Here is a 25,806-nt window from a genome sequence, read left to right on the forward strand (position 1 = left end):
AGTACTAAAAAAAATTATTCAAAACTAAAAAATAAAAAACATCCAAAACAAAAGAAGAGATTTGCGTAAAAAATATGTAATGTTATATGTGCGGTTATAAGTGGCGGAAAATGTATCGTCGATGGTGGAGGAGGCATGGCTGCTAGAGGCGGAAGGTGATGTACTAGCGCGGCGTACCTCTGGCGGGCGCGACATTTGCTGAGGTGAATGGAATTGACTCTAAATGGTGCGGCTAAGTGTGGCAAGGGGAGAGGTTCTAGCATTTTTAGAGGTCATACCTTGTTTCATGTCTCATTTGCTAGTATGCTGTTAATAATAATAATAATAATTTTGAATCGGTTGAATAATTAGTTAACTCATTGGTTTAAATAAATATTTGATTCGTTTGTTTAAATAAGTATTGAGAGTTCGAATATTATATTTTACATGTAATAATTTATTGATTAATAAAAAACTTTTAAATAAAAAATATTGTGAAAAATTATAATAATAATAATAGATTATTATTCTCATAAATAATTTTAGACAAATTTTTAATTATTATTATTATTGCAACTGCTTTAAAAACCATTCACTATTTCACTTTATTCCCAAAAACAAAGAGAAAATTATATAACAATGTTTCTTCCTCGTGACCTGACCTACTTCCTCAACTTGTTATATTGATATTTTAATATTTTTCTTTTTTATTAAGTCTAAATTATAAATTTCAAAATATCTAATAGAATATAAAATAAATAAAAGATTATATACTATAAATAAAAATATTTGTGTTATGTGTAAAAAATTCTATATTATATTGATAAATTTATGTTATATGTGTGCAAAAATATGTATGTTATGTTGTGTCAATAAATTTATGTTCTCTCCCTCCAACAAAAATTTCTCTATTAAGAAAATACGTAAAAGAAAAAACAATAATTTATACACACATCTTTTTTTGTTGGATTAATAATTTAGTAGGATTTAATTATTAAAATGTTTATACGTATAATATCACCCGGATGGATGTACGTGTCTCATTATGGGGTAAGTGTTTTTACTATAATTTAAAATTTTTTTTAGTAGTATATGATAATAATAATATTTATTTATCCTCACTAAATTATTGAATTTGATCCTATAATAATATTTTATTTAATTTTTGGTACTTCATAGCTAATTTAAAAATGTCATATTAGATGTCATTAAAATGATCAATTTATCATTTAAATAAAATTTGTGTTTTTTTTAAAAAATTAATTTGAAAGAGTATTATTATTTTTTTTATATTAGTTTTAATTTTTTTTCGTAAAACTGCATAATATGAATATGTAGCATTATTCTATATAAAAAGAGATATATTTCGATTATATTGTAAAAAAAATTACTTAATTTTTTAAATATAAAACCTAAATAATACAATTTTAAATTATATGTTATTATTTAAATTATTATTTTAATATTTTAATTTATAAATTAAATATTTTAAAAATTAATCATGTTATATGTACATAGAAAATAACCACATATATATATATATATATATATATATATATATATATATATATTAAAATAAAAAATACATACTAAAAATAAATTAAACAATACATATATTTATATATAAATATATAATAATAAATAATTTAATAACTAATTTTTATATACATATAATATTTTTATTATAAAAATTATTATATATATATATATATATATTTTACTCCCACTATCAAAATTTTTTAAATTTTTCACGGATATATCTCCTTTTTAATTAAATTGACTAAAATATATATTATTTAATTTTCATAAAAGTAAAGATTGTATGTAGATGTTATAAATAAAAAAAAAGGTGATGGTTATTTTTCTTAAAGAAATTTTATGTTTTTTTATCAATTAGACAAAATTTAATTTTTTATGTTATTATATTTTATATAAATAATTTAAATTTAAAAGAATAACTTATTGATCAAATTAATTTTGTTTTTGTAAGACTTGAATTTTTCTTTAAAAAAATAGAAAATTAAATCTGTCAACTTAAAATAACATCTTTCATTCTTACTCTCTATTTTCGTCAATTTCATGGCACATCCGTCAACTTTTTCTAATCATCTTGGGAGCAGCTACAGCACCAATCTACATATCGAAAATTGAAAATTAAAAAAAAGAGCCACTCACATGCAGACACTAAAAATATCTTATGATAAAGGCAATGATACTTTTTTTTTAATAATTACTAAATGCGTGTCTTAAATTTTAATTAAGCATGTATTATTATATTAAATTAATCGGTTTAAACTTCATTAATTTATAAAAAGATTGGTTTAGTAATTTATTATGTTTATTAATTTTATATTATTATTCAATTTTTATTTTATTTTTGTAAATTGAATGAAAAATATTTTTTATAAAATTAAAATATTATAAAATTTTAAAATATATTTATTACTTTTTGAAATTATATTTTGTATTAAAATTAATATAAAAATATTCTTTTATTAAAATAAATTATAAATTTTTAAAACATACGCTCACTACTTTTTTTTAAAATTATATTTTACACTAAATTTTACCGCACAAAATTTATAAATTTCTAAATCATTTTCATCACCCCTCTAAAATTATACTTTGTGATATATTCTATAAAAAAATTTGTCAAAGTAAAATGTTATAAATTTAAAAAATATACTAATTATTCTTCCGAAACTATATTTTGTATCAAATAAATTTCTAAAAATACATATCATTCTCTTAAGATTATATTTTGTCCTAAGTCTACAAAAAACAATTTTTTGTTAAAGTAAAAAAGTTACAAATTTTTAAAACATATTCACCACTCTTTTGAAATTATATTTTGCACTATAATTAATACTAATTTTTTTATTAAAATAAAGTTATATATTTTTGAAAATACTATTATTCTATTAAAATTATATTTTGTATTAGAGTCTACAAAATAATTGTAAAAATAAAAATTTCTAAATTTCTAAAACACCACCATCACTCTTCTAAAAATACATTTTAGATCAAAATTAATTAATATAAATAGTATTTTTTATTGAAAACAATAATAAATATTATTTACTTAACTCTTTTAGTTAGTCTCTTCTTGTTGGAACCAAATAACGTTCTAAAATTAAATACTTATTTGGAACGAAAGATAGTATTTTTCATTCTTTTAAGTTTTATAACAGATTCAATGTAAAACTTCTATTCATCATAAATGAACCGTGTTCACATACACATTATTTTTAGTATAATTTATAGTGCAAAATATAATATCAAAAGAGAAATGAGTACATTTTAAAAATTTACAACTTTTTACTTTGACAAAAAATTATTTTCTGTAAAATTTAGGCAAAATATAATCTTAAGAGAATAATGAGTATTTTTAAAAATTTATTTGGTATAAAATATAATTTCAAAAGAATAATTAATATATTTTTTCAATTTGTAATATTTTACTTTAACAATTTTTTTTAGAATTTGTCGCAAAGTATAATTTTATGAAGTGACAAGAGTGTTTTAGAAATTTATCATTTTTATACTTTGACAATTTTCTTTTTGTAAAATTTAGTGGAAAATATAGTTTTAAAAGAGTGGTAGCATGTTTTAGATATTTATACTTTTATTTTAATAAAAAATATTTTTTATATTAATTTTAATACAAAATATAATTTTAAAAAATAACAAATATATTTTAAAATTTTATAATATTTTGATTATATAAATAACAAATAAAATAAAATTAAATAATAATATAAAATTAATGAACATAATGAATTGCTAAACCAATCTTTTATAAATTAATGAGGCTTGAGCCGATTAATTTGATATAATCATACTTGCATTGTTTAATTGAAATTTGAAACACATATTTAGTAATCATTGAAAAAATATCATTATCTTTATCACGAGATGTTTTTGATGTCCACATGTAAGTAGCACCCATTAAAAAATATATGTTAGAACAAAACAAAGACTTTTGTAAAATATTTATTCATCGTTAGTTGAAAAAGATATATACTTTTCATATTTTAAAAATAGTGGTGATGACAAGTGATAAATGACAGATTAACAACCTAAAATATATGGTTTATATTAGATAATTAATAAATTTTTTAAATAATATAAATAATTATTAATTAAATAAAAATATATTATATTTTTAAATTATTTATTTTCATTTTAATATTAAAATAATTATTTATATATTTAATAAAATAAATATTAAATATATCTAATATTTATATTATTTAATATTTTTATTATTTATCTATACTTTTTCAAAATATATATAGCACCGATTTGGCAACAGAGCAATATAAACTATCAGAAGCTGTTATCTTTACACGTAGTATTAATGCAAGTGGATTCACTTATTAAATTCATTGCGTCCTGTGCCATGTTTTATTGGTAGAAAAAGTTTAGGCAGCCGAATACTTTTATTAAAATTTAAAAATATATATAGCACGATTTGGCAACAGAGCAATATAAAATATCAAAAGCTGTTATCTTTACACGTAGTATTAATGCAAGTGGATTCACTTATTAAATTCATTGCGTCCTGTGCCATGTTTTATTGGTAGAAAAAGGTTAGGCAGCCGAATACTTTTATTAATATTTAGAGAAAATTTCATTATCCTTTTTTAAAATATTAAAATAACATTTTTTTATTTTATAAAGGTATATTTTTTTATTTTTAAAATGTTTTTAATTTATTTTAAAATTTTTGTATTAATTAATGTTAATTTTACCTATTTTTTAAAAAAAATAAATTATTTTTTGAAAAAATAGCTATTAACAAAAATTTTATTTTTTATCATTAAATTTTACTTACTAAAATATCTTTTAATAAATTATTCTTTTATTGATTAAATTATATTTTTACTAAAATATTTTTAAAAAAATTAATAATTAAATTATTTTTTTAAGATATTTAACTTTCAATAATTTTTTAATTATTAAATTATGATTTTACTAAAATTTTTTTAATAATTATTTTTATATTTATTATTAATTTTTTATATCAATATATATTATTTTAATATTAAATAAAAAAATCTTACCACTATTAATATGTATAACAATTAATATATATTGATATTGAAAAATAATCTTACTAAAATTTTTTATTTAATATTAAAATAATATATATAGATAGCAAAAAATTAATCGTAAAATATAAAAAAATTATTAACGAATATTTTGGTAAAATTATAATTTAATAATTAAAAAATTATTGAAAAGTATTTTAGAATAAAATATAGTTATTAAATTTTTTAAAAATGCAATTTAATTAATAAAAGAATAATTTATTAAAGGATATTTTGATAAATAAAATTTAATGATAAAAAATAAAATTTTTGTTAATGGGTATTTCTTAAAAAATAGATAAAGTTAACATTAGTTAACACAAAAAGTTTAAAATGGATTAAAGAAGAGATTTTTTAAAAGTTAGAAAAGAGGAGAATGTACATTTATAAAATAGAAGAGAAGGGAGTGTCATTTTAACATCTCGCAGAAGAAGAGAGTGAAATTTTCTCTAAAATTTAGTTAATATTTAATTAATAAAAAATAAATAATTTTATATTATTAAATATAATTTTATATTATTAAAAATATAAATAATTTTATATTATTTAAGATTTAGTTTAATAAAGTTTTTAGTTTTTGAAAATAATTTATAAAAGTTAACTTTTAAAAAATGACTTTTGAAAAGTTATAACATTTATATTTAATAAATTAAATTAAAAATAATTTTTAATAAATACAAATAATATTAACTGTATTTATTAAAATAATTTTTAAAATTTAAAAATATTATAATAAATATAAATATAAACATTAAATTTAAAAATTAGTTAACATACGAATCGAGCCATTTAGAAATCTTTCGGTAATGCATTGTATTACGTAGGACCAAATAATATTATTGTGAAATAATAAGTAAATTATATTTCTCATTTTTTTGATAAAAAATCATTTTATCAATTTAATTATATTACTTGCAGGTTTTTTTTCCCTTTTTTTTTGATATTCTGGCTGCCTATGGTATGGCGTCATGGTCATGGAACTCGTCAGTAAAAGAATAATTTCTTAATCAAGTCTTGGTCTTTAATTTATGCTTTCCTAATCCCGTCTTTTTTTAAATTCCAAGTCCGGCGTTGGTTTTGATTGGATTTAGATTTTTTAAATTTTATTTTTTATTTAAAAAGATAAAGTATGATATTTTATTATTTATTTTATAAATAAAATAAAAAATATGAAAAAATTTAAAAATAAAATATTATATTTTATCTTCTTAGGTGAAAAAACAAAATTTAGATAATAAATAAGTTAAAAAAATTATGTACTTATTATGAGAGTTTATATATATATATATATATATATATATATATATATATATATATATATATATATATATATATAAGTTTTCACTCTAAAAAATCATAAATAAATTGATGAGAGTTTACATATGTTAATAATTTGTGGTTCAATTCTATCGTAAAGATATTAAAAATATTTTTTTAAAAAATGTTTATATGTATAATATTATTATTGGATATTTTTATTAAATCGGTTAATAATTTATTTTTTAATAAATTAGAATAAAATCAGTTTATTATAGCAACAATAATAAACTCAATTGTCTGTATTATAATTATTTGATCCGATTTTATCCGATCGAATTATACAATCTAAACTGAATATTTTTAAATTCTTTGATAAAAAGATAAATATATCCCTAACTTTTTATTTTGTACACATTTAAATCTCTAAAAATTAAAAAATATAATTAGATCTCTAAAAAATATTGAATTTATTGTTATTGTTATAAAATAAATCGGTTTTATTCTAATTTGTTAAGGAATTTAAAAATAACCAATTCATTAATACGTTCAATAATAATGCTACACGTAAATATTTTAAAAAAGACTTTTTACGCATCTTTATAGAAGCATCCCATTGTAAATATATCTATAATTTCGTACCCAATCGTTCTGATCATATACTTCTTCACTTTAGTTGATTCATTTGCCCTGCTTTTCATTCGTATCTACCGATCTTCTCATTTCCTACTCTTTCTAGCCACCAAATATTACAAATCAGATGTTTTACTTTTACAGCATTGGAGGAGACCCTAGACTTTTACAAATTAGATGTTTTACTCATAAAGAACCTTAGCTTAGAGAAATCCTCCTTCCTCACTAGTCACTACTTACTACCATCCCCTCCTTCTTGAATCAACCAAGGCAAGCCTCTCAGGCTCTCACTATCCTTATAATGTCAGTCATCTCTCTATCGTCGATTACCTGAAACCCTTCCGGCCTCCCTCATGTATCCCCGGCAAACCCGCGCCGCCTCTACTGTTCATATCCAGAAGTTTTCATCCTATATCATTCTTTCTAGCAAATTTCTCATACAACAACGTAACCCACCTTTAATTTCACGTCAACCGATTCAAAGTGGAAGTCATCACCGAAGAAGTCGTCAACATTAGGATCATCCCTTTGCCTTCGTTGTTTCAGTCCCACCGATCACTCCATGTAGCAATATAGCACGGCACACGAACCTTCTGTGAATCGCTGTTGAAAAGAGTTCAGGTACGTATGCACAAGAAGCACCGTAGCTAGAGAACTATCATAGCACTTGATATTTAATTTAGCATTTTTGTTAATTTAGTTCTTCTAAAAAAAATGAATTTGAATTAAATTATAGTTTAGACTTATTTTTAATTTGGTTCATATTTAGGCTAATTTTTTTTGTTATGGAAGTAGAAGTGGTGATATACCTTAACATTGTAATTTTTGGTGTTTTTTAAAACTGTGGAAGTACACAAATCGGAGGGTTCGATTTCTGTATCTCAAATTTTTTAATTTTTTTTACCACAAATCGGACGGTCCGATTTCTGTACCTCTACAAATCGGACGGTCCGATTTCTGTACCTCAACTTTTTAAATTTTTTTTTTATCACAAATCGAACGGTCCGGTTTCTGTACCTCTACAAATCGGACGGTCCGATTTATGTACCTCTAGAAATCGGACGTTCCGATTTCTGTACCTCTAATAAATCGGACGGTTGGATTTCTGCTTTTCTTGTTAAACGATTTCACATTTGAGTATAACACTCAACAATCCACATTTAAAAAAAAAAAACACCACTACCACTCCAATATTAAAAATAAAAAATTCTCATATTTAAACTAATATCTAGATTGGAATAAATTTTAAATTAAAATAAAGACTAATAAGTATATATATTTAAATTAGTATTTGAGTTGGATTTTAATTAATAAATAAATATATAGATTTGGCTTACATACAAAATCAGTTATTATATATTTATGTACAAATACAACTAACTTGGGTTAGTCGAGTGGTCAGTTCACTCGTCCGCTTAAATAAGTGTCGGAAATGCCAGGGGGCCAGAATTTAATAAAGTTGCTGACCCCTAGACTTTTTCTTTATCATAATCCTATAAAAAAAAAAGCTAAGTTCTCTAGTCTAAACTTTTAACACTAAATGCTAACCTACCCTAACAAAAAAAATCTTTCAAATTTATGACACAATAAAAATACATCAAAAGAGTTTGACATATATATTAATGGTTTTTTCTCCAAATTCAATTTTTTTTTATCTTTTCTCTCAATGGCTTTTATTAATACCTCACACAATTCCTTTTTTTCATTGAAATAAAAAAGATAAACTAAAAAAAATATTCAATGTAACACCATAAAAAAAAAGATAAGTGTAGCAAAAATGCTATAAAAATTCAAAAATATTGATCACACTCTCTAACTCTAATTCTTAGCCGATTACTTCTTTTTGTATAGGAATAATGCTTCCAAAATTTGAAGTTGTCCTTAGCAACATTTTCTGAGCATAAGAACAGTAGTGTAGTGCTTGCTTTCTTCTTCCAAAATCAGAGTAGTACAATAGGGATAATGGAGAAGTAAAAATGCGAGGAACACTGTAGTTACCAAGGTTCTGAGAATCGGATCGGTCATTGAACCGTTTTAATCACTGGTTTACTGGTCTAATCGGTTCAACTGGTGATTCAATCGAAAAAACTGTTTTAAAATAAAATAATAAATAAATTATAAATAAACATCCTAAAATATAATTATAGTCTAATATAAATCTTAAAATATCTTCGAAATTTAACACGCTATATAAAATATCATCAACCAAATCTATATGATCTTATCAAAATACAAACTCAAAAATTAAATAGCAAAAAAAATATCTAAATATTAAATCCCAACATCATGATTTATCAATCATCAAAATCCGTAAGAACTTGTTGCAAATTTGCTTCGGTGGATTAGGATTAGGATTAGTAGCATCATTCGAAATAGGAGGATTGACAGGCAAGTTATTATTCACAGATGCATTATTATCAGCAGTTGCTTCTTGATTAATACTATTATCCATAACTGAAATTAATAAAAGTTTTATTAATTAAAACAAAATTAAAGACCAGCCACAGCACAATGAAAAGTCAAAAAATTATCAACATGACCATATCTAAATTCTGCCACCAACATTCAGCAACAAACAAAGTCAGCAAAACCAGCAATAATTAGGAGCTAGCAACTACAAATCAAAGCAAAATCAACTACAAATCAAAGCAAAACCAGCAATTACAAAACAAAGAAGTATCCATAACCAAATACGAAATTAAAGACCAGCCACAGTACATTGAAAAATCAAAAAATTATCAACATGACCATATCTAAATTCTGTCACCAACATTCAGCAACAAACAAAGCCAGCAAAACCAGTAATAATTAGGAGCCATAATTATTAGTTAGATAATGACATATCACGTTAAGTGTCACGCGTCACTAAGGCACCGTTTGTTTAGTGGGTGTGTCCATCAAATTTTGAGACACCATGACACTCACACCTATGTTTCATGTTTGGTTTTCAAATACATAAAATAAGTAAAGATACGGTAGTACACATTATTACATAAATACATAAAATTTGTGTACTGCCATTTTATTGAGGCACTAAGACACAAAGGTTAAGACATAAGTTTTTCCACTTTTATCCTTAATAGTAGTGACTGTGGTGATTTTTTTTTGGGAGATAAGGATAATATTGATATTTGCAATTTATGTTTTGTCTTGTGCATAGTTACTAAACAAAGTAAAATTTTTGTGCTCTTTATGTATATGTCTTCAATATTTGTGTATGTGTCTATGTCTTCATCCATACATAAACCAAACACAGCATAGATGATTGGTTGACGTGTCAGGTCAGTGACACCTAACACGTCACGTGTTACTTGACATGTAAAAAAGTTATTTATAATCAAAATAGTCTTTGAAAGTTTAGACATAAGTCATTTTCATCCTTAAAATTTTAAAAATTAATAAAATTTATCCTTATATAATTTTTTTATTTTTTCTTCATAATATTAAATTTAAAATATTTTTTTATAGTACTAATTTTAATATTATTTTTAGACTTTAATAAACAAAATTCTCTTTATATAAAATAATAAAAATAATTAAATTATTATAAAGTTATTTTGTTATTTTTATTTTGAAATTTGACTTTTTCAAATTGTAATTTTTTTATAGTAAAATTTTTTATTTAAACAAATTTATCAAATTATTGTTGATTATATATTTAAAAATTTAATATTTAAATCTCACTAAATAATATGATAGTTATTTTAAAATTTAAATTTTTAAAATTTTTAAAATTATAATTTTTATTATTATTTAATTTATATGGTAGAACTTAATAATTAAAAAATCGATTTGTCGAATCACTTGTTAAATCTTAATATTTTAATATAAAATATTTATATGATAGAACTCAAATTATTATTGAATCTTAATAACTAGTATATAACTAGTATATACTAGAAGTTTTAATGTTTTGGATTTCACTAAATAAATATAGTAGTTATTTTAAATATTTTAATCTTTTATTCAACAAGTGATCCCATAAATCGATTTTTAAATTATTGAGTTTTATAATATAAATTTTAAAATAACTACTAAGAGCAATTTGTGAAGAGTGTGTTGAATACATTGTAAAGTGTGGTCTCTGGCATTCTTGAGCTGCAGAGCAAAAAATAAATGAACACATAAACAGATAACTTATAGATAAACAAAGAATTGGCATCATGATGTAAATTCTGTCATCTATATATAGAAAAAATAAATGAAGAAATCAATAAATCAAGTCCATACTTACGTCCAAATCCTGCCTTTGGTATGTTCTATCAGCAAGGGAAAGTTCCTTGCACATAGGTACTACTCCGACCTGTATATGTGACAATGTAAATGCACTGAAGCAGCAGTTCAATTGGCTAGGAAAAAACAATAATAAGTTGAGGAATGGATGCTTCACACAAGGACACTTAGTTATTTATCTACATTAACTGAACACGTAAAAATAATTTTAAAAAAATCCATAACAATTAGTTTAACTCTAGTAAAACTTGTATAACATGTTTCTTTGGATATGATTGAGACAACACATAATCTGTTGAGAGGTTAACAAGGATAGCAACAACAAATAATAGATATAGACAAATATATCAAGTCAAGCCAAGAGAAACTTGCAAATTGAAAAAAAAATTCAGGAGCACCTGTAATTAATGGTGTGGCTAACAAAATAAGGTACTTCTTTGAGGAGAAAAAACCCCCAAAATTATGTGTATATTACTACATATATATACATACTAGGCTTATTTTTTATTAATTGAGCCACCGGATTAAGCACTTGAGATTGAAAACTAGTGACATAATTTATAGCCACCAAATAAAAATATACTAATGAAAAACTAATATGACTACCAAGTACCACAATAGAATAAATATCACAAAGATGCTTTGCAAGTTGATTGTACCTCAATATCCAAGACAATTTCATTTAAGTTATCGTTAGCAATGATTTTTATGTCACCATCATTCTGCCATCAAGTTAGCATGTTAGGTTAGTGGCTAAAATACCTGGCCAAAAGAGCATTTATGAAAAATAAAAATAATACAGTTGCTGGAAATCTGGATTTGACTTGAGGAAATGTTTTAAGTGTCTTTAAAGAAACCTTCATCAAATGCCTAAGAAAAAAACAGACACAGAATTTTTAGCTCCAACTAGGATTTCAATTTCAAACATAACTAAATGTAGAAGATAGCACACATGCACCTTCCATAACATGTTAACAAAATGAATAGAGCTCCTGACAAATAAAGAGAAACATACCTTAATTTTGTCAACAATATCAGAATACTAGCTAAGTATACCTTAATTTTTAAAGTAAAAAAATCTAGCTAAGTGTAACACCCTAAGTTTTAACACCTCATGACCGTACTAAAAGTCCGGACATTACCTACCTCTACTTATTTAATTTCATACTATATTTATTTAATATTGAGCCTTTGCGAATATGAACCGAAATTTTAAATAACAAAACGAAAAGTCTTTACTTTAAACCACTTAATCACAAAGGTATATATCCGTATAACATTATATATATAGACTTATTCAAGGATTCTCTAACATAAGTTCTACCCCTCTAAAAACCAAAACAATAAACGACGAGGAAAAAATAAAATATAAAACTAAACCAAGTATAGAAAGTACGAATACATATATATATATATATATATATATATATATATATATATATATATATATATATATAAAGCTTTGTAATTCGGTCGCGGCTCCGCGCTAAGAATTCATAAACCTGTCGCTAAAAAGAAAGTCTGTAGGGGGGTGGAAACATCGTCCTCGCAGGTTCTCACTAGGAAAAGGGAATGCCGTAAAACTAATGAATAAAATACGAATAATTAACTTTATTCAATAAAACTATTTCTATCAAACATTTGAAAATACTTTTTAATTTTAATTTGCATAATTAATTACTTTTTTTAAATTTTTGAACTTAAAACAAATCTAAATCACAACATCAGTTCTTAGTTACCTCAATACACAAACTAATAACAGAAGTAAGAGACCCAATTCAACATACAACCAAGTCACATTAAGACAAACAGCACAATCGCAGAGAAATAAATCAAGCAAACATAACCAAATGCAAATACGCAAACAATATGATGCATGTTTGTCCTAAGCAGACCATGAACTCATGCGTCGGTTGTCTACCTGCAACCCGACTTTACTCAGGACGAACCCCGAATATGGTTTTTCCATTGTGTTAGTCAAGCATATTGGTATCATCAGGGGCGAACCCATGTCAGTCAGGATACCTCGACATCACGGGTTTATCCGCGTTAGGTTGAATCATAATCATAATAATTTTGCTAGCATCTCTAATGTCCATCATAATAAAAAACAGGCTATCAGTCAGGCAGGCATTCCCACATTAGCAATTCGACACAAAGGCCTAATCAAACAACCAATTCTCAATTATTTTTCTAATTCATCGTTTCTCATTCCCTTTCTTTTTGTCATACCTCCGCATCACCAAATAATTAATCATACATCCGCAGCAACGTATAGTGCAGCGTGGCACAACAACAACCAGTAGTGTCAAAGTGGGGTGGCAACACGCAAACTAGAGGGCAAGGAGGGAAGAGAAATCCAACAGAGGTTGGTAGGGACACCGGGGCGGGGATGGAGACTTTTTAAGTGGCGCTTAGGAGTGGCAATAGCGGTTGCAGGACGTGCTGCGAGGGTATAGAGGGAGGAGATGCAGAGAAGGGGCTTAAGACTGGAAGACAACAAAGGGAAAAAGCAAAGGAGGATGCACAAAGTTGTCACATTTAGTTTTGAATTCAAATTTTCAGCGAAAAATCTGATGGTAATGTTTGTCTTGAGCAAAGCACATCATTTCATTTAATCTCGTTACCCTTAGACAATCCGATGTTAAATGATAGTAATGTTCATGCCATTTTAAATTCAATTTGAGCCAAAAGTTTGCATTGGGTTTCTCAAAGAAATTGCCTATTTGACGATAATAATCATCAGAATTCATATTTTCACCTTTACCATCAAACTTTTCAACACTAAATTCGACTATAGCAGCCTCAAAATAATCTGATGATAATAGGCGTATTTTTTGTAGTGCAATAGGAGACACTGTGCCGGAAGATAAATAGAGACCTGACAGTGTAGTGACGGCAACAACTGATGTTTGGGGACATCGTGTTGATGTCTTGGTAGAGGAACTCTAGGTAGGATCTTTGCTTTGTTTTCTATAATATTCTAAAAATTGGACTATATCATCTAGTTTGACTAGATTAACCAAAAATCGGTCATTTGTTCGGTCCAGTTAATTAAAAATACCGAACAGCAAAAAAGGAAGAAAAACATTTAAATTGATTAAAAATAGATAAATGATTTCTCATTTAGTTTTTTAAAAAGCCTTTCCTTTGCCAAAACTACATAGTTTTGACTAAAAAAATTGAACAAAAAATTAAAGACTAAACTACTAAAATAGTATCCAAAGTTCACATCATTAGCAAAAACAATCTCAAAAGATGCTAACAATGATTAAGCCCCCCCCCGAAAGATTTAAAAACATGAAAAAAGATATAAAATATATATTCTAAAAAGAGACTTTAGAAATCAAATTTTGATGCAATTTTTTGAAAGTATTATTTGAAAGATAAGATCTATTCATCCACAAAATTTAATAATTTTATGTCAATTAATTTTCTTAAAAAATATTTTTATTGAGAATAACCAATTTTTTTTGTAAAAAAATCTGGATATCCAATTTTGCTTTAAATTTTTTGTGCACCTTTGGTTTATTAAATATAAAAGTTTTTTTTAATTATAAAAAATATAATATTTATTAATTATTTTTGTCACATTTGTACATTGTCTGACAACATCATTCAAAAATTTTTTGTCAACATATGAATCTTTTCGGGGATCTTAATTGCAGTGCCACTAAATGGTAGTTGAATCTTAATTGCAGGGATTCTTGTTTTCGATTGGTGAGGATGCTGAGTCTATCTTCTTTGTCCCCTCGAAGTGGAAGAATCTGGCAAGAATAAACTCTTTTGCTAAACATATTTCCCATGGAGGCATTATGCATGGAAGTGTCTGGTTTTTTTGTTTAAGCTAATCCGTTGGTTTGCAGAGAACGAGCATCACATCTTTGAGGAGAAGATAACAAGGCTGATCTAGGAGGATGTTAATAAGTTAGGAGGACTTGATGTTAGCAGGGGATCCAAGAGTCAAAGAAGGCTTGTTGTCCGAAAGAAGATGAGCCAAAAAGATAAGGATGAGGATATAATTATAAAGAACAAAGAGGATATAGATCCAGGATATAGTGGAAATGAGGTTGACATGAAAGGGAAGGGTCAGAAGAAGATCAATGAGGATCCTGAGCAGAGTGATAAGCAGCCTCAAGATGCTGATAGTGATAAGGGTCCTGCGAAAGGTAATATGGCTGATGAGGATATTGGTAAGAAGGTTAGGTTAGATGATGATAGAAACTATGTATCTGCTTCAGACACGCGACCTGGTACTCCTCCGGCATCAGAAGGTGATGACATGGCTGATGACAAAGCAGATGACTTAAATGAAGATGAAGCATTGTCCCCCATTGCAACGGCAACATCTCTTAGGACACAAGAGTTGATTGTCTTCAAGGCCCCATATGGTTTTTCAGATGAGTTGACAGACAAGGTGTATTCATACTGTACTACTGAGAAAGATAGTTCGTTAGCCAAGAAGCTTTTTCTTTCTGAGTATGTTTATATTTATTGCAATTTCATTATTTACGAGAGGATACCTCTTGGAAAACTTCTTCATATTGGACCACAACTTGACTCGGATAGACAGCATAACTGCAAAACCTAGAGAATGGATAAGCAACCATGTATGTATTGTGTATCGAATTTCTTTTTTCTTCATATTGCATTCCATCCTATTATAACTGTCTCTTCTATATTATCATGCTCAGCTTATGCATTTTGTCATCGAGGTTCTTAATAATGAAGGCCCGAAGGATCGATTGAAAGAATGTGTTTTTCTAAGCCCATACTTGATGGTATATGTTGGTGGAGACTCTTTTTTCCAATCCTTTATATTTATTATTAAATCCGATGTTTGACTAAAAAATATGGGTGTTTCAGCAATCCCTTGCATCGAACTTTAAAGAATCTCAGGCAGGAAAATATGAACTGCCGCAAGAGCTGAAAGATCATCCTTACTTTAGGCCTAATCAGATAAGGGATCAAAATTTGGTAAAAGCGCTACAATTCATGTCTTTTTTGCATTGTTACACTATTTTTGGAGTGACCATCTAATGAGTATTTGTAGATTATGGGACCGCTTTTGTGGAAGGGGCACTGGTGGGCTTATGCACTTGATCGCAAGCAAAAGGTGGTTTACGTGCTTGATTCCATTCACCAAAGTTGCCCAGATGATGAAAGAATGCAACTAGACTGCTTAGTGGTGAGTATGATTTGGTTTTCTTGAAATACAACACTTGTATGAAAATTTCTTTATGACAAAACAATTGGCCTTTTATGTGTGTAGTCGAAGAGGCTAGGACAGATTCTTTCTTTGAAAGATCCTAATTACACTCTTACAAATAGTGGACTCCGCACCATCTATGCCCAAGTACCTAAGCAACACAATAGGTGAGCCAATAGCGTATGTTGAAGCAGTCTTTCGCAGTTGCTTTGTATATTTTTATATTTTTTTGGTGGTATAAAGACTAGCCATAGATGATGTTGACCTTGGTGTATTTGCTTTACAGTGATGATTGTGGAGTCTTCGTGTACAAGTACCTTCAGCAATGGAAACCTAACACCTCATTGCAGGGTTGTAACCAGGTTAGGACACTATGATTTCCTTGAGCATTATTATCATCTGAATTATTGGAGACATCGAAAGTTGGTGACGAACATCAGATTTTGAACAGCATTTTTTAAATTGTTATTTTGATGTCGCATTTTTCAGGAACAAATTGCGTATTTCCGAAAAGAACTCCTCTTATCGTGCGTTCTGAGTGGCTCGAACACTAAACGGGAAGAACTACTTCACCAAGTGGATAAATACTTTAAGGTGATTAATACAAAAAGAATTCTTCGTCATCATGCCCCCTTTGAGATAATAAAACTCCCGACTAAAAAAGTTACATGACTTTGAACATAATGTAACATAGATCTTACAAGAGTTATAGGTCCATTGAAAGGAAACACAACACTTGAGGAAATAAAACTCCAGACTAAAACATCTAATGAAAACATACTTAGGAAAATACAACCGTCAAAGTATTCGGGAAAATCGATATAAGTCCAATGGCATGACCAACATTAGCTAAGATAGATCAACTTCGAGTTTTTCTTTTAACATTTCTTAAAAAAGTAAAAGTGATTTTATATTTGGATATTTCATGCAAAATTTTTTTTTATCTATCAATTATATTTAAATACAACAACAATATAAAAGTATTTGTTTATTTATTATGTAAAAATATATTTTTTAGGAAAATTTTTTTTAAAAATGACATAAATTATAACTTCTCAAAAAAAAAATTTAAAATTTTTTTGTACTTTTATTTTTATTACTACTAATCTGTCAAATACGCTAAAAGTAAAAAAGATATTTTTTAATAAAAAATATTTTTCTATCAATTTAATAACATCTAAAAAATAGATTAATATAGGAGTTTAATGCTGATGCACTGACAGTGTAAAGTATTTTACACAGTGGTGCAATTACATCCGTTTTTTTGGATGATCATTTACGTGGTCAATGTAAAAGATTGTTATTTTTATTGATCTAACGTTACGTAGTTAGATACACATGTAAAATTACTTTACACTAATAGTGCATCAAAATTAAATTCTTAATATGTTATTCAAAAATATTATCTATTATATATTATTAATTTTACAACCAAAATATGCCACATATTACTTTCTCGTTGCAATTGAAATCAAATATTTCTCTCCAAAATTAAAGAGTTCTCCCCTTTTTCTTCTTCCTTCTCTATCTCTCTCATTCCTTCACTCACTCTATCTCTTTTATATATCATTATCAATGACTAATTACAAATTTTAAAATCAAAATATACAACATGACATTCTCTAGTTATATTTAAATTAAATTAAAACTAAAATATTAAAATTAAAATAGAAATATAGCTATATTATATATAACAACTAATTTAATAACCAAAATATGTCACATATATAACATTTTCTTTATTAAAATTGAGAGAAAATATTTTTCTCTTAAATTAATAAACTCTCTTTGTACATTCTCTTATCTACCTCTCTCCCTTTTTCAATTTCTCTCTATCCTTTTCACTCTATATATAATTTATAATTTATATTTTATATTAATAATTTGATAAATCAAAATGTATCATTAAATATTTTTTCATTATAATAAAAATATTTTTTTTTCTTCTAAAATTAGCAAACTTCCTCTCTCCACGGGATAGGACTCAGGTGACGACGACGTGACGCTGCTGCCTCAGTTGAGTCAGGCGCGTGATGTTGCTGCGGTGAGAGACTGAGGGGTGACCTCAAAAATGAGAGAGGAGGAGCTTGGCGTTGACAGTGAGGGGGGTAGGAGGTGGCAGACGGTTGTAGTGACTGGTGAAAGGACCTAGAGGAGAAGGTTTGAAATTTTGAGTTTTGCTAGGGAGAGAAGTTGGTGACCGTCAGGGTTCTTGGCTTACTGGTTCTCAACTTTTCATATATATATAAAAGAGGGTATTTTAGTCTTTTCACGTAACAGAAATTATACCGGTCCTAAGAGATGGGATTTCTGTGCTCATCCTTATCCCATTTATTATTTTAACCCCTGTCTCCATTCTCTGTGGGTACAAAACTACCTCCATATCTATTCCTAGACAAGTAAATTTTTGTGGGTACCCGCCCTGCTGGGAGTTTTTTCCATCCCTAAGGCTCGGTGGGATTATGCCAAACTTAAAGGCTGTTCTTCATTATCATCGCTAGAATGACAAGGATTATAAAGTCTTTCTGTTGAGGATTCATTCAGAGAATAACAAAACAGCTATGCGTATAGGTTGATTATCCATCAGAAAAGCCTACATAAGATGGGCAGAGACAAACTAGATAGAATTAACATAAAAAAATGAAGACAACTTCATCGGTAGTGAAGACTATCTATCTAACCCTAAGGACAACGACAACGATGACGAATAAAATGTGTTTGACCGACATCTATACAAATGGACTTCTATTAGTTATAATTTAAATAAAAATAACACTTTTAAAATGTACCAAAATTAAATTTTATAATTTATCATCTAATAACAAATTTTTTTTCACATAAAAATAATTATAGAATTTATTGTAGTATTCATTTGTTTAAAATTGGCTATGTTTCCAGTGTCTCCGGCGTAATTTTGTTTTTGGTGACTCATACACAATTCTCAAGAATATATATTTCTATGACTAAAAACCAGTCTTTTGTCATTATGTAATTGAACTTCTATTTTTATTTTTATTAGCTTCTTGAAAAATTTTATTTTAATTCAGTAGATGATGGATGACTTTTATTTATAAAAATATATTTTAAATAATTTTGTTTTATATTAATTGTACAGTTCGATTACGATTTAACCATGGTTATTGAACTTTTGAATGATTGATTCATTGACTGATTGGATTCTCACAACTTTGATTTTCTAGCATTTGTCTACGTGTGTCTTGCTTGTGGTCCTGCCTTATGGTTCTCCTCTCTCTTTAATTTCATTATATGTTGTATTTCCATAAGAGTGATGTATTGTGAGTTAATAGTTTCAAAAAAAAATTGAGTTATAGAGTTTAGTTTAATTATTTTACGTTTATTTTGGTGCAGATGTCTTCCCCATCAGGTTTTGAATATGATGATAATAGTAATTGTGAGATTTTGCCTCCAACAAAGAAGAGTGTGACTCCAAAAGAGATGAATGTGACATCAAAGGAAGTTGTTAGTGTGTCTCCTAGGACTCAAAAGAAGAAGGTAGCAAAAAGATACGTGGAACATATGATTGAGCAGGTATGTGGAAGTTAAACATTTTGTTAATCTAATTATAGATTATATATTTCATCACTTACATAATACAGTTTCTTACTCTAAGAACTACACTTTCAAAACAAAAACAAATCTTCAACCCTATCCTATAACCCAGATAGCTTATATCATTAAAACATAACAAATACAATTAACAATCCCAGCAACTCACACCCAAAGTCCAAGAATCTATTTCTGGTTTTGCATTGGGCTTCTTTTTTCCAGCATCAACTCCAATTCCTTGATTTTCTCTTCCAAATATGATAATCTGCCTTACATCCCAGTCTCTACAAACACATCAACATTCCTTGATTTCGAATCAAAATGCTCTTCAATGATCTCATGAAGCCACTTAAAATATTTACCGCGTGGGTTTGGCATCTACAATTAACCCATCAACTAACATCAATTTTTTCTAAGTAAAAAGCTCGGTTAAAAATAAATAAATAAATAAACGTCTAAGATAATCAAAACAATATGGTTCACTCAAAAGTTAAAAATATAAAGTTATTAACCCTCGGTTCTATAAGTTTACTAGGGTCAGTTGGGACTGATTCTTAAAAACATATTTATTTATTTAAAAAAAATCTTCTTTTAAAAGAAAAAATTATAAAAAAAATTTTCAAATATTAAAACATATTTTATTTCTATTTTTTTAAAAATAAATATTATTAGTTTTTAGAAAAAATAAATAATTTATTTTTTAAAATAAAATTATTTTTTTTTAAAGTTGCATTCAAATAGGTTTAAAATTAAATAAAGATGAAATCTCACATATAGTTATTTTCTTATGAAATTGATAGTTGAGAGTTATTAAATAATAATTTAGTCAAACATATCAAATAATGTAATAGTTTTTAACTAACAATTTCATATAAAGATAACGTCGGTGAGTTTTTACCTTGAATAAAAGTATTTTAATTTTGAAAAAAACAATACATTTTATACTAAAAAAAGCCAATCCAAACCCATAGTTAGGTCCAGTTTGGGTAAACAGTTTTAATTAAGCTCCTTTTGAAAAAATAGTTTAAACAATAAATGACTATATTAAAAGTAGCTTATAAATAAGTTATTTTGTATTTGAGTTTTTAGTTCTAAAAGTACTTATTTTAAAAGAAATGTGATAAAAAGTTTTTTTTTATTATGAGAGAAGTCATTTTTTTTAGAGTAAAGGACAAATAGGTCCTTGACATTTTTTTTCGCAGACATTTTAGTCCTCAAAGAAGGGAAAATACATTCAAGTACCCTCGAAAAAGGTGGACATTTCAACCCTTCTGTTGAATTCAGGCGGTTGGATTGGACGGAAAAGTCTGACCTGGCAGAGGTAGCGCTGACCTGGCCGTTACGAAACCCATGTGGCAGTGAGCTTTTCGAAACAGGACATATAAGTCCCCGGAGATGAAAACGACGCCGTTTCGTTACCTCCCCCAATCTTTCAAAATTTTCTGCCCTAATCCCTCGTCTGCACAGAAACAGCGAAGTGGGTGTTACGTTGTGGGTAGTGAAGGAAGAAAGGAAATTCTTCCTTCCATGGCATCTGAAGGAGTATTATCAAACTGGAGAAGAAGTGGAGGTCAGTTCGGCTCGAGTTCGCATCCTAACGGGAAAGATGACGTCTCACCAAAGTGCTTTTGTGGAGAAAACGCAATCCTTTTCATGTCGAAGACGCGAAGCAATCCGGACAAATTGTTTCTGGGCTGTCCCTTTTACAAAGTATGGTAACCAACTGTGTGCACGTGAAAGGTGTAGTTGAAGATGTGTTAAGGTTACCAGATTTTTGTTTTTGACTTATGTGGATTGATATTCTGCAGGCAAGACAACTGTATTGTAAACTTTTTTTGTGGCTTGATGAGCATGTTGCTGGACTTGGATTGATAGAAACAAAGTATATAGAAGAGAAGGAATTTGTGGATGTTAAAGATTATCACGGAAAACAGGACATGAAAATGAGGATCACATGCTTGGAGAAGAGGATAGTAGCTCTAAGATAAAAAAAAAATCCAACAAAATGGTATATTTGTGTTAGGTGGATTCTATGGTGTAGAAATAAAAAAAAATTTTACACCTATAGAACATTGATGTCATATTTCTAGACCAACATGTGACGAATCGAATCATTCTAAAATTTCAGAATTGATATAGACATGGTATGATTCATAAGTACTATTATTTTTTGCACATAAATTAACAGTTTCATTAAAAAAAAAGTATAATAGTATTTTATAATAATTGATTATATGTTGGGCTTATTATATTGGGTCAATATGTTATTTCATGTAGTTGTGGGCTTATAAAAAAATAAATATAAAATTAATTTATCATATATTTAAAAAAATTATATTTGTGAAATATAAATTAATTTATTTATCATTGTTAAAAAAAGTTATCATTAATTCTAATTTTTTCTCGGCTTTTGTAACTCTTTTACTAAGGTGCTATTTTTTAAAAAAAAAATTATTAAAATATTATTTTTTAAATTAATTATTTAAATATTACTTTTATTAAGGTAACAACAGATTTATTATTTATTTTTAGTTATAATTAATTATCATAATATACGAAATGACATTTGAATAATTAATTAAAAAAAAGTGACATTTTGATACTAAATTTTAAAACAGATGCACAACAATAAAATTGTCGGTCTTTGTCACATAAATATATAGAAATAAAAAAACTAATTGACTTGGCTAAGTATTTTAATTTGTCTATAGCACAAACTATCAGTTTAACCACAACGATAAACTAAATAAGATCGAATCAAGTTAATTAGCTTTTTTAAATATATGATAAATAAATTAATTTATATTTCACAAATATCATTTTTTTAAATATATGATAAATTAATTTTATATTTATTCTTTTTTATAAGCCCACAACTACATGAAATAACATATTGAAATATAATAAGCCCAACATATAATTAATTATTATAAAATACTATTATACTTTTTTTAATAAAGCTGTTAATCTATCTGTAAAAAAGAAAAGTACATATCATGTCTACATTAATTCTAAAATTTTAGAATAGTTCAATCCGCCACATGTTGGTCTAGAAATATGACACCAATATTCTATAGGTGTAGAAATTTTTTTATTTCTACACCATAGAATTCACCTTTTGTGTTATTGTCATTGTGTTGAGTTTTGCTGTTCTAAATTGTAAGAATTGATCGAGCTGGACATAAAACTCACCCCATTGATGGGACCTCACTAACATAAAAACCACCCCCCACTACATTATCGGACTGGACATCAGGCACCTGATCCCCAACTTCACCACGTGCAGCATCCCCATTTCCACTGCCTTCTCCTCTTTCATTAATCCTTGTGCCAAATTGTCTCTTCCTCTTCTCTTGCTTCTTTGGAGTAACTACCTTCTTCCTTGGAGTAACTACCTTCTTCTTCGAAGTAACTACCTTCTTTTTACCCTTGACACATCTTTTTCTCTTGCCAGTAGTAACCCCACCATTACTGTCACTTTCAGTATTATCACTCTCAATTCCAGCCGGTGAAAGCTTGTACAACACGTCTTCCGTGCTCTCGTATCCGTCATCAGATGAAGAGGATGCATTCAGTTCCTCTGCAGTTTCATCCACCTCCCCTGCAGTCCTGGGCAGCATTCTCAACAACCTCTGGGTCATCAACAGGGTGATCAAAGTATATATGGAACTCACTTAGCCCTGGGTTCTTCATTAAGTTCTCTTGTATTGCGTTGATCCCTGCATCCCCAGTCAATATGTTCATTCTGGATTCAATGTTAATGCTTGTTGGATCATACCAGTATACTGCCTTCTATGACTGGTACCCCAAGCCCTTAAATAATGTCACCAAGTTTTCGAAATTAACAAAATCTAGGTCCATCTCAGGGAATCTTTCTTTTTTTCCATTCTGATAAACCATTCTTTCATCAATTTCTCTGACAAAGTTTTCTCCATGGTAAAAGACCAGCACCACAAACATGTAAACCATCTGAAATTAACCCGTGCAGAACTAGGATTAAAATAAAAAACACATAAACACAAGATATGAACAAAACCACATTGCCCTAACACAATCCCTCCCCCCTAATCCTACACAGGATGCTATACACTCTTTTTCATATTTTATCTTACATTATAAACATGCACACACATTGCCTTCCTAGCTAAGCATCGCAATCTTACCTTCTTCCGAAGAGAGCAACCACGACCTCAGAGCAAGCTTCTTCTCATCTTCTGGCACTAACTTGAACCCCGCACTTATTGCTCTTCTACGTGTTGTAGTTTTTGGAGGGAGAAACAGAGACGAAGGAGTTTGATCGTCTTTGGCTTAGGGTTTTCAATAAAGTTCTCACTCAAGCATGGGTCTTCTGGGTATTGTATATAGGGATTCAACTGTGTTTGGAGGGGAGGTAACGAAACGGCATCGTTTTCGTCTCCAGGGACTTATATGTCCTGTTTCGTAAAGCTCATTGCCACGTGGGATCCGTAACGGCGCCACGTGGGCTCCGTAACGACCAGGTCAGAGCCACCTCTGCCAGGTCAGACTTTTTCGTCCAGTCCAACCGCTTGAATTCAACGAAAGGGTTGAAATGTCTACGTTTTCGAAGGTGAGGGACTTGAGTGTATTTTTCCTTCCTTGAGGACTAAAATGTCCATACAAAAAAAGGTTAGAGACCTATTTGTCCTTTATTCTTTTTTTTTTTTTAAACTTCTCTATAAGCTCCTAAATGGCTTCTTAGAAAGCTGCAATTTGATTTTGAAAATTGCATCAGACATTAATACTACTACTTTTCAAGTTTTCATAAATCAAAAGTTCAAAAAAGTTACTTTTAAAGCTTTCCAAAGGGACCTTACTTTTGACCTTGTTTGGGTGAATTTCTTAAAAAATATATTTTTTTGAGTTTTTTAGTATTTCTAAAAATATTAAAATTAATTCTATATTTGGATATTTCATACAAAAATATCTTTTTATCTATCAATTATGTTTGAGTACAATAATATAAAAGTATTTGTTTATATATTATGTAAAAAAGATATTTTTTAGGGAATTATTTTTTTAAAAAAGATGTAAATTATAACTTCTCAATTTTTTTATTTTTGTAGTACTTTTATTTTTACTACTAATAATTTGTCAAATACACTAAAAAATAAAAAATTATTTTTTTAATAAATAAAATATTTTATTGATGTAATGTTACATTATTAAATACATGTGTAAAATTATTTTAAACTAACAGTGCACTAAAATTAAATTCTTAATATGTTATTCAAAAATATTATTTATATATAAAAATTTATCTCATTTTTAATGTATATTTTGTATTTTAATGTATATTTTATATTAATAACTGTTTTTTTAATGGTTGATATTTTTTTTTTGGTGAAGAAAAGGGGGGTCAACGACCCCAACAGAAAAAGAAAACAACAAAAGGAAAGAAAAAACACCACCTAAAGAGTCCCTCTCAATCGAAGAGAACCCATACAATCAGAAGAAAGAGCATTGAAAATATCAGGAATAGAATCTTCAATGATGTGGAGACCTAGCGGCATTGATTGCCCCTTCTTTGCTAAAATGTCCGCCACTGAATTTGCTTCGCGGAGAATGTGGTTCCAATGCACCTGTTGGATGCGACTTGATAAGATTCGGATTTCTTCTACAAGTGATGCACAAGAGTGAAGGGTAGGACATCCATGTTTAATGAAGTTGGTAGCATCCAGAGAGTCTGATTCCATGATAACATGGTTCCAGTTGTGGGTGATGGCCAGTTGGAGTCCTTTAATGACCCCCCATAATTCTGCATGCATAATAGAACAATTTCCAATATTACATGTGAACGCCTTTAGAAATCTGCCT

General features: G+C 27.6%; 1 protein-coding gene across 6 annotated transcripts in view; it reads left to right on the forward strand.

Moving 5' to 3' along the window:
- The first annotated feature begins 6,982 nt into the window (after positions 1–6,982).
- Positions 6,983–25,806, forward strand: part of LOC112797356 (putative disease resistance RPP13-like protein 1) — a 28,567-nt gene continuing 9,743 nt past the window's right edge. For 3 of the 6 annotated variants that reach the window (XR_011881403.1, XR_011881404.1, XM_072235995.1), the window contains exons 1-10: positions 6,989–7,583; positions 14,897–14,965; positions 15,062–15,805; positions 15,890–15,976; positions 16,062–16,172; positions 16,249–16,383; positions 16,468–16,571; positions 16,691–16,766; positions 16,894–16,998; positions 19,774–19,953. Coding sequence is in view for 2 of the 6 variants with exons in the window: in XM_072235995.1 (XP_072092096.1) it covers positions 15,677–15,805; positions 15,890–15,976; positions 16,062–16,172; positions 16,249–16,383; positions 16,468–16,571; positions 16,691–16,766; positions 16,894–16,998; positions 19,774–19,953 (927 nt within the window). In the remaining 4 variants the exon portion in view is untranslated. Of the gene's footprint in view, positions 7,584–14,038; positions 14,148–14,896; positions 15,806–15,889; positions 15,977–16,061; positions 16,173–16,248; positions 16,384–16,467; positions 16,572–16,690; positions 16,767–16,893; positions 16,999–19,773; positions 19,954–25,806 lie in introns of all 6 variants that reach the window. The other 3 variants (XR_011881401.1, XR_011881402.1, XM_072235994.1) reach the window with 2 other exon arrangements.

Source organism: Arachis hypogaea, chromosome 4 (assembly GCF_003086295.3).
Source record: "Arachis hypogaea cultivar Tifrunner chromosome 4, arahy.Tifrunner.gnm2.J5K5, whole genome shotgun sequence".
NCBI lineage: Eukaryota > Viridiplantae > Streptophyta > Magnoliopsida > Fabales > Fabaceae > Arachis > Arachis hypogaea.